Source organism: Cyclopterus lumpus, chromosome 8 (assembly GCF_009769545.1).
Source record: "Cyclopterus lumpus isolate fCycLum1 chromosome 8, fCycLum1.pri, whole genome shotgun sequence".
Classification (NCBI taxonomy): domain Eukaryota; kingdom Metazoa; phylum Chordata; class Actinopteri; order Perciformes; family Cyclopteridae; genus Cyclopterus; species Cyclopterus lumpus.
In genome coordinates, this window is record NC_046973.1 from 1,048,466 (window position 1) to 1,058,465 (window position 10,000).

At 45.8% G+C, this 10,000-nt stretch overlaps 1 protein-coding gene across 2 annotated transcripts in view; it reads left to right on the forward strand.

Moving 5' to 3' along the window:
• Positions 1–1,502: 1,502 nt before the first annotated feature.
• The window catches only part of LOC117734649 (MBT domain-containing protein 1-like), a 10,826-nt gene continuing 2,328 nt past the window's right edge, over positions 1,503–10,000 (forward strand). For both annotated transcript variants that reach the window (XM_034538874.1, XM_034538875.1), the window contains exons 1-14: positions 1,503–1,616; positions 3,066–3,285; positions 3,732–3,865; positions 4,217–4,325; positions 4,442–4,521; positions 4,627–4,744; positions 6,045–6,179; positions 6,305–6,393; positions 6,545–6,643; positions 6,728–6,863; positions 8,072–8,127; positions 8,839–8,943; positions 9,272–9,419; positions 9,725–9,807. In XM_034538874.1, the coding sequence (XP_034394765.1) occupies positions 1,596–1,616; positions 3,066–3,285; positions 3,732–3,865; positions 4,217–4,325; positions 4,442–4,521; positions 4,627–4,744; positions 6,045–6,179; positions 6,305–6,393; positions 6,545–6,643; positions 6,728–6,863; positions 8,072–8,127; positions 8,839–8,943; positions 9,272–9,419; positions 9,725–9,807 (1,533 nt within the window). In that variant the 5' untranslated portion in view covers positions 1,503–1,595. The remainder of the gene's footprint in view (positions 1,617–3,065; positions 3,286–3,731; positions 3,866–4,216; positions 4,326–4,441; positions 4,522–4,626; positions 4,745–6,044; positions 6,180–6,304; positions 6,394–6,544; positions 6,644–6,727; positions 6,864–8,071; positions 8,128–8,838; positions 8,944–9,271; positions 9,420–9,724; positions 9,808–10,000) is intronic.

Below are 10,000 nucleotides of genomic sequence, written 5' to 3' on the forward strand. Positions count from 1 at the left end.
CCCATTGTGTGTTAACTTCAGTTCCCCCAATCTCCTCATGAGTCTGTTATTCACCGGTTTGCTCTGTTAAGCCATGTCCCAGGTGTTCCTCTCAGCCCACCTCCAGACCCCTCCCAGGTGTTTCTCTCAGCCCGCCTCCAGACCCCTCCCAGGTGTTTCTCTCAGCCCGCCTCCAGACCCCTCCCAGGTGTTTCTCTCAGCCCGCCTCCAGACCCCTCCCAGGTGTTCCTCTCAGCCCACCTCCAGACCCCTCCCAGGTGTTTCTCTCAGCCCACCCCAGACCCCTCCCAGGTGTTCCTCTCAGCCCACCTCCAGACCCCTCCCAGGTGTTTCTCTCAGCCCACCCCAGACCCCTCCCAGGTGTTCCTCTCAGCCCACCTCCAGACCCCTCCCAGGTGTTTCTCTCAGCCCGCCCCCAGACCCCTCCCAGGTGTTCCTCTCAGCCCACCCCCAGACCCCTCCCAGGTGTTTCTCTCAGCCCACCCCAGACCCCTCCAAGGTGTTCCTCTCAGCCCACCCCCAGACCCCTCCAGCAGGAACAATACTGTACATTTTAAAAATATTAAAATGGTGCTTAAAAACATAAATACGGTCTAACCTGGCTGAGGAGATCCTCCCCTCCCTAAAGTGGGACCATGTGTACTGTCGGCAGTCGGCATGCATCCTTCTCCACACATCCACCAGGCCATGAGAATGGACCAGCCTCCTCAGAACCTGCTGTGAAGCTGGATGTGGCTCTGTGTGGTTACGGTCTTGTAGTTCATTTCCGTACAGTTAGAATCCCCCCCAAGAATATAAAATCCTCCGAGGCACAGCCATTTAAAACATCATTAACTTTCTGTAAAAACAGCTTCCTCTCTGGAGCATACACATTGATAAAAACAACAGTAAAAAGGTCGAACCATGCTTTAACTAACTTTGTTAAATTCATAAATAGATGTTCTCTTCTTTACATCTCTGGCTGCATTCACATTCAAACTCCCCGCTCTAAAAGAATCCATTAGTAAGAGATTTAAAACCAGAATAAAAACCAGTGAATCTTTTCACTTTAAGCACAAGTTTCTTTAATTTAAGACACTCCTGCTCAGTGAGAACAGACTCCTCTCTCTGGCTCACAGTCTGACTGAGGTGAAAAACTGCTCAACCTTTACACCTTTCTTATTTGTCATTTTTTGTAGGAATATTGTTATACTTCCTGCAGTGGACACCTCCTGCTGGCTGCTTATTAAATTAAAACCCTCGGCCGGCAGAACTTCACTGCTGGCCGAAACACACATCCGCGGCTGCTCTGTGGCTATTATTTTTTATTTTGGTCTTTATTTATATTTACATTTTTCGATGTACTTGTATTAATTATAGGTATTATCATGTTGTAGTAGCGCATTCTGGACAGCAGGGGCGCTGGTGAGCACAACACATCTAATCTGAATTCCACCCACGAAGCTGAGACAACAGCCAATGAGAGATGAGCAGCCGCGGTCCCGGCGCATGCGCATTAGAAGCATGGTATTTGCGTCGCTATGTCGGCGGCTGGGTTTTAAAGACTCTGCGGGTTTTGGTGTTTCAGTGAGCGCGACCCCCCGCGGCCCGGACCCATGGAGACCCCCAGAGACCCGGTGAGTTGTTGTGGGGAGACCTCGTTCATAACCAGCACATACCTCATTAAAACCTCATTTTACATGTCGGCGCACAGTATGTGTGTTGAAACGTTGAGGTTCTCCTTCCAGTGAAGAATCCCTCAAGACTAGCTTTCCTTTCTTGTCGGCCAAGGCACAGCTCACTGACCAGCCCTTTAACTCGGACGGGACGCGTCTGTTAATGCAGCACACGTGTCTGGTGCTGCATTAAATGTCCGAATTAAAGGACGACTTTAGCCGACTTTAACAGCCTCTGCTTCAACGAGCTCCGACCAAACACCGGACAGGTGACAGACATGTGGAGGTCTGTCTGTCTGCCTGTCTGTCTGTCTGTCTGTCTGTCTGTCTGCCTGTCTGTCTGTCTGTCTGTCTCTATGTCTGTCTGTCTGTCTGCCTGTCTGTCTCTATGTCTGTCTGTCTGCCTGTCTCTATGTCTGTCTGTCTGTCTGCCTGTCTGTCTCTATGTCTGTCTGTCTGTCTGCCTGTCTGTCTCTATGTCTGTCTGCCTGTCTGCCTGTCTCTATGTCTGTCTGTCTGTCTGCCTGTCTGTCTCTATGTCTGTCTGTCTGTCTGTCTGCCTGTCTGTCTGTCTGCCTGTCTCTATGTCTGTCTGTCTGTCTGCCTGTCTGTCTCTATGTCTGTCTGTCTGTCTGCCTGTCTGTCTCTATGTCTGTCTGCCTGTCTCTATGTCTGTCTGTCTGCCTGTCTATCTCTATGTCTGTCTGTCTCTATGTCTGTCTGCCTGTCTGTCTGTCTGCCTGTCTCTATGTCTGTCTGTCTGTCTGCCTGTCTGTCTGTCTCTATGTCTGTCTGCCTGTCTGTCTGTCTCTCTGCCTGTCTGTCTGTCTGCCTGTCTGTCTCTCTGCCTGTCTGTCTGTCTCTCTGCCTGTCTTGTCTGTCTGTCTCTATGTCTGTCTCTCTGTCTGCCTGTCTGTCTGTCTGTCTCTCTATGTCTGTCTGTCTGTCTCTCTATGTCTGCCTGTCTGTCTGCCTGTCTGTCTGTCTGTCTCTCTATGTCTGTCTGTCTGTCTCTCTGCCTGTCTCTATGTCTGCCTGTCTGTCTGTCTCTATGTCTGCCTGTCTGTCTGTCTGCCTGTCTGTCTCTCTGCCTGTCTTGTCTGTCTCTCTGCCTGTCTTGTCTGTCTGTCTCTATGTCTGCCTGTCTGTCTGTCTCTCTGCCTGTCTGTCTGTCTCTCTGCCTGTCTGCCTGTCTATCTGTCTCTGCCTGTCTGTCTCTCTGCCTGTCTCTCTGTCTATCTTGAATAAAAACAGCATTATAAGTATCAAAAGTCACCTCATGATGCGTCATGTATTTTTATTATAAATCACAATATTTCATAAGCTCTGAATATCGTGCAGTAAAAACGGTTCTCTAGCAGGGCTTGTAATACTAAGTATTCCCTCTGACTCCGCCTCCTCCGCCGTCAGGTGGAGCGTCTGTCCAGGAAGCGCCGCGACTCCTTCGGGCTGCTGGACGGTCCGGAGGAGGACCGGAGCAGCTGCAGCACCGAGTCCAGCGGGGGGGGCGGAGCCTCCAGCCCCGAGGACAGCGAGGAGGAGGAGGAGGAGGAGGAGCTGGGGTCCTCGCTGACCCTTATCAAGACCAACGGGCAGGTGTACACCTACCCCGACGGGAAGAGCGGCATGGGTCAGTCTGGGGATGCTTTAGGGGCGGGGCTACAAGGTGATTGACAGGTCGACACCTGAGACGTATACGGCGTCTCGACGTCGCTCCTCCTCCGTTTATATGTGGTCACTTCCTGTTCGCTGGTTGCAAAAAACCAAGATGGCGACGGTGAAATTGCCAAACTGGAGGCTTCAAAACGTCACAAACCAATCGAAGCAAGTTTAAAACCTCACGAAGAAACGTCATCTGAATACAACGTGTTTGATTAGTGTGTGTGTGTGTGTGTGTGTGTGTGTGTGTGTGTGTGTGTGTGTGTGTGTGTGTGTGTGTGTGTGTGTGTGTGTGTGTGTGTGTGTGTGTGTGTGTGTGTGTGTGTGTGTGTGTGTGTGTGTGTGTGTGTGTGTGTGTGTGTGTGTGTGTGTGTGTGTGTGTGTGTGTGTGTGTGTGTGTGTGTGTGTGTGTGTCAGCGACCTGTGAGATGTGCGGCATGGTGGGCGTCAGAGATGCTTTCTACAGTAAGACCAAACGCTTCTGCAGCGTCTCGTGCTCCAGAAGCTTCTCGTCCAACTCCAAGAAGGCCAGCATCCTCGCCCGGCTGCAGGTAGGAGACCGTAAACTCCTGAGCTGCCTCTTAAAGGCACGGTACATGATGCCGTTTTATAATTTAGCTCAGGGGACGTTTAAGAGCCCATCTTCACCTCACTATGGAGATATAACTAAATGTCTGTTTCAGGTAATTATACACAAATGAGAACATAGCTTTGACAATTATATTCCATTTTTACCAATTAATCCCCCTAAATGTTTCACACTCTCTTAAAGGGGAAGCCTAATGTGCATCTCCCTCTTAAAAGGGAAGCCTAACTTGTGGCTCTCTTAAAGGGGAAAGCCTAACGGCTCTCTCTCTCTCTCTCTCTCTCTCTCTCTCTCTCTCTCTCTCTCTCTCTTAAAGGGGAAGCCTCCCACTAAGAAAGCCAAGGTTCTGCAGAAACAGCCTCTGATGACCAAACTGGCTGCGTTCGCTCTGCATCCAGCCAATCAGAGCGGAGTGAAGAGGAGCAGTGAGTCCTCACAAACTGATGATTTTTAAGTGTGTATGTGTGTGTGTGTATATATATATATATATATGGATGATTGGGCTTTAAAGACCGCTTGTGTGTTTTATGTCTGTGCGCAGTAACTGTGGACATGTTTGACTGGGGTCGTTATCTTGGAGACGGAGATGTAACGGGAGCTCCGGTCAGCTGCTTCAAACATGTGAGTTCAACACACACATATATATTTAGTTTATTATACACTACAGATTAACAACGATTACACTACTTTGTGTGTGTGTGTTATTGATCGTTTCTGATGGATCAGGTGCCGATGGGGGCGTCGTGGGGGGGCGTCAGTGAAGGCGTCCGGGTGGAAGTCACCAACACTGACAGCAGTTTGCCCATCAAGGTCTACTGGATCGCTGGCATCGTCAAACTGGCCGGTACACGTTTAATGGTTATGTCATGTGTTAAATGTGTTTTAATATGTTTGAATGTCTTTAATATGTTTTGATATATTTAACGTGTTTAATGTTTTAAAATAGTGTTTTTATATATTTAATGTGTTAAATATGTTTTTATATATATATTAATATGTTTAATTTGTTTTATGTGCTTATGTTTTAATATATTTAATAGGTTTAATATGTTTACAATATATATATGATGATGATAATAATTAAATTCAGTTATTTTCTATAGCCCAAATCACAACCTCCCCTCAGAGGGCTTTACAATCTGTACACATACGACATCCCTGACCTTTGACCTCACATCGGATCAGGAAAAACTCCCCAAAAATAACCTTTGACAGGGAAAAAAGGGAAGAAACCTTCAGGAGAGCAACAGAGGAGGATCCCTCTCCCCGGATGGACAGAAGAATAGATGTCATGTGACCTGATGAACAGAGTTACAGAGTTACATAAACACATTACATGAATATGACAATGTATGAATGGAACTCCAATCCATGAAACAGAAGGAGGTAGAGAGGAGGGGGGGCGGGGCATCAGCAGGGCCAATGGGAGGCCGGCTCACCAGCATCAGACACCTCCAGGTCCAATGGACCCTATGAGACGTGAAGTCACAACGACTCCGGGGAGGAAGCAGAGTTAATAAGGTGCAATGGAGAGATGTACATGCATCCATAAGGAGAGAGAGAAGAGGAGATAGGTGCTCAGTGTATCCTAAAACATCCCCCAGCAGCCTATAAGCCTATAGCAGCATATCAAGGGGCTGGACCAGGGCAAACCTGATTCAGCCCTAACTATAAGCACTATCAAAGAGGAAAGTCTTAAGTCTATTCTTGAATGAGGTGACTGTGTCTGCCTCCTGGACTGAAAGTGGAAGCTGGTTCCATAAAAGAGGAGCTTGATAACTGAAGGCTCTGGCTCCCATTCTACTTTTTAGGACTCTAGGAACCACAAGTAGCCCCGCATTTAGTGAGCGCAGCTCTCTAGTGGGGCAATATGGTACTACAAGCTCCTTAAGATATGATGGTGCATCACCAATCAAGGCTTTGTAGGTGAGGAGAAGAATTTTAAATGTGATTCTTGATTTTACAGGGAGCCAGTGCAGAGCAGCTAATACAGGAGTCATGTGATCTCTTTTCTTAGTTTTATCATTTTGTTTTTTGATGATGATGATTGTGATGATGGTGAAGGTGATGATGGTGAAGGTGATGATGATGATGATGTGATGATGGTGATGATGATGAAGGTGATGATGATGTCGTCCATGTAGGTTTTAAGGCCTTAATGCGGTACGAGGGCTTCGACAGCGACTCCACTAGAGACTTCTGGTTGAACCTCTGTGTGCCGGACATCCACCCGGTGGGCTGGTGTGCTGCCGGAGGGAAGCCCCTGGTGCCCCCCCAGAGTAAGAGAGGGGGTGTGTGTGTGAGGGATGGGGGAGTAGGACCATTACAAACAGTCACTAACGGGGTGTGTGTGTGTGTGTGTGTGTGTGTGTGTGTGTGTGTGTGTGTGTGTGTGTGTCCTCAGCCATCCTGCACCGCTTCACCAACTGGAAGAGCTTCCTCGTTAAAAGACTGACAGGGTCCAAAACGCTGCCGCCAGACTTCCCCTCCAAGGTCAAGGTCACGCCATGCTTGACCTTCTCTGGGACCCCCCCCCCTGCCCTTCCTCCCCCCCCCCCCTGCCCTTCCTCCCCCCCCCCCCCCCTAACCTTCCTCGCCCCACATGTCTGGTAAACGTCCTCTCGTCTCCTCCCTTTATCTCCAGGTGCAGGAGAGCCTGCGTGTCCCCTTTAAGAAGCAGATGCGTGTGGAGGTGGTGGATAAAACTCACCTGTGTCGGACGCGAGTGGCTCTGGTGGAACAGGTGAGGCTCCCGGGTCAGGTGTGACGTCTTCAACGGCCAATGTTGTATTCATGTGTGTGTGTGTGTGTGTGTGTGTCTCTGCAGGTGATTGGCGGGCGCCTCCGTCTGGTCTATGAGGAATGTGACGACGGCTCGGACGACTTCTGGTGTCACATGTTCAGCCCGTTGATCCACCGCGTCGGCTGGTCTCGATCCATCGGGCATCGATTCAAACGATCCGGTGGGTTCTACAGAGTACAGTTACTGTAGTACTTGAAGTATAGTTACTGTAGTACTTGAAGTATAGTTACTGTAGTACTTGAAGTATAGTTACTGTTGTAGTACTTGAAGTATAGTTACTGTAGTACTTGAAGTATAGTTATTGTAGTACTTGAAGTATAGTTACTGTAGTTACTGTAGTACTTGAAGTATAGTTACTGTAGTACTTGAAGTATAGTTACTGTAGTACTTGAAGTATAGTTACTGTAGTACTTGAAGTATAGTTACTGTTGTAGTACTTGAAGTATAGTTACTGTAGTACTTGAAGTATAGTTACTGTAGTTACTGTAGTACTTGAAGTATAGTTATTGTAGTACTTGAAGTATAGTTACTGTAGTTACTGTAGTACTTGAAGTATAGTTACTGTAGTACTTGAAGTATAGTTATTGTAGTACTTGAAGTATAGTTACTGTAGTACTTGAAGTATAGTTACTGTAGTTACTGTAGTACTTGAAGTATAGTTACTGTAGTACTTGAAGTATAGTTATTGTAGTACTTGAAGTATAGTTACTGTAGTACTTGAAGTATAGTTACTGTAGTACTTGAAGTATAGTTATTGTAGTACTTGAAGTATAGTTACTGTAGTTACTGTAGTACTTGAAGTATAGTTACTGTAGTACTTGAAGTATAGTTACTGTAGTACTTGAAGTATAGTTACTGTAGTACTTGAAGTATAGTTACTGTAGTTACTGTAGTACTTGAAGTATAGTTATTGTAGTACTTGAAGTATAGTTACTGTAGTTACTGTAGTATTTGAAGTATAGTTACTGTAGTACTTGAAGTATAGTTACTGTAGTTACTGTAGTATTTGAAGTATAGTTATTGTAGTACTTGAAGTATAGTTACTGTAGTTACTGTAGTATTTGAAGTATAGTTACTGTAGTACTTGAAGTATAGTTACTGTAGTTACTGTAGTACTTGAAGTATAGTTACTGTAGTACTTGAAGTATAGTTACTGTAGTTACTGTAGTACTTGAAGTATAGTTATTGTAGTACTTGAAGTATAGTTACTGTAGTTACTGTAGTATTTGAAGTATAGTTACTGTAGTACTTGAAGTATAGTTACTGTAGTTACTGTAGTACTTGAAGTATAGTTACTGTAGTACTTGAAGTATAGTTACTGTAGTACTTGAAGTATAGTTACTGTAAGATGAATGTTTGTGTTTCCAGATGTGTTGAAGAAGCTGAGCACTCAGACAGACGCTCCTGGGCAGCTGTTTGCTAAGGTGAGAACAACAACATCACCTGTACAGGTGAAGGAGGTGAATCAGAGTGATATTTACCTGTACAGGTGAAGGAGGTGAATCAGAGTGATATTTACCTGTACAGGTGAAGGAGGTGAATCAGAGTGATGTGTACCTGTACAGGTGAAGGAGGTGAATCAGAGTGATATTTACCTGTACAGGTGAAGGAGGTGAATCAGAGTGATATTTACCTGTACAGGTGAAGGAGGTGAATCAGAGTGATATTTACCTGTACAGGTGAAGGAGGTGAATCAGAGTGATGTGTACCTGTACAGGTGAAGGAGGTGAATCAGAGTGATATTTACCTGTACAGGTGAAGGAGGTGAATCAGAGTGATATTTACCTGTACAGGTGAAGGAGGTGAATCAGAGTGATGTGTACCTGTACAGGTGAAGGAGGTGAATCAGAGTGATATTTACCTGTAAAGGTGAAGGAGGTGAATCAGAGTGATATTTACCTGTAAAGGTGAAGGAGGTGAATCAGTGTGATGTGTACCTGTACAGGTGAAGGAGGTGAATCAGAGTGATATTTACCTGTACAGGTGAAGGAGGTGAATCAGAGTGATATTTACCTGTACAGGTGAAGGAGGTGAATCAGAGTGATGTGTACCTGTACAGGTGAAGGAGGTGAATCAGAGTGATGTGTACCTGTACAGGTGAAGGAGGTGAATCAGAGTGATGTGTACCTGTACAGGTGAAGGAGGTGAATCAGAGCGGTTGCTGGTTCGAGGACGGGATGAAGCTGGAAGCCATCGACCCTCTGAACCTGTCAGCCATCTGTGTGGCCACAGTGAGGAAGGTGAGGAACATCTGGAGGCCGACGTGAACATGTACACCCGTTACCTAATGTACACCTGTCACTTGATATACACCTGAGTGAACGCCTGTCACCTGATGACCACCCGTCACCTGATGACCACCCGTCACCTGATGACCACCCGTCACCTGATGACCACCTGTCACCTGATGACCACCTGTCACCTGATGACCACCTGTCACCTGATGACCACCCGTCACCTGATGACCACCTGTCACCCGTCACCTGATGACCACCTGTCACCTGATGACCACCCGTCACCTGATGACCACCTGTCACCTGATGACCACCTGTCACCTGTCGTCTTCAGGTCCTGGCAGATGGGTATCTGATGATCGGTATCGACGGTTCGGAGGCGGCTGACGGTTCAGACTGGTTCTGTTATCACTCCAGCTCTCACTCCATCTTCCCCTCCGGCTTCTGTGAGATTAACAACATCGAGCTGACGCCCCCCAGAGGTATTTATGTACAGTATTTATGTATTTATGTAAGGTATTTATGTACAGTATTTATGTATTTATGTAAGGTATTTATGTACAGTATTTATGTATTTATGTAAGGTATTTATGTACAGTATTTATGTATTTATGTAAGGTATTTATGTACAGTATTTAATGTATTTATGTACGGTATTTATATACAGTATTCATGTACAATATGTATGTACAGTAATTCAGTATTTATATTATTATGATGTGTTAAAGCTGCATTCTCGCTCGTGACCACCAGGGGGCGACTCCTCACTGGTTTCTGTGTCCTTCAGGTTACAGCTGTCTTCCCTTCTGGTGGTTCGAGTACCTGAAGGACAGCAGGTGTGTGGCAGCTCCTGTGAACCTTTTCAACAAGGTGCGATCACTTGTTTGCTTCTTTATATTTTGTAATGTATATATAATAAATTACAGTATAATGAAAGTATATATGTATATATAAATATGTAATCATCAAAAAATACATATTTGTATTTATCTTTTTAGCATTTATAATGTTTTATTTGTTACTTTTTTGTGAACGTTATACATCACTTAATATATTGTACAGT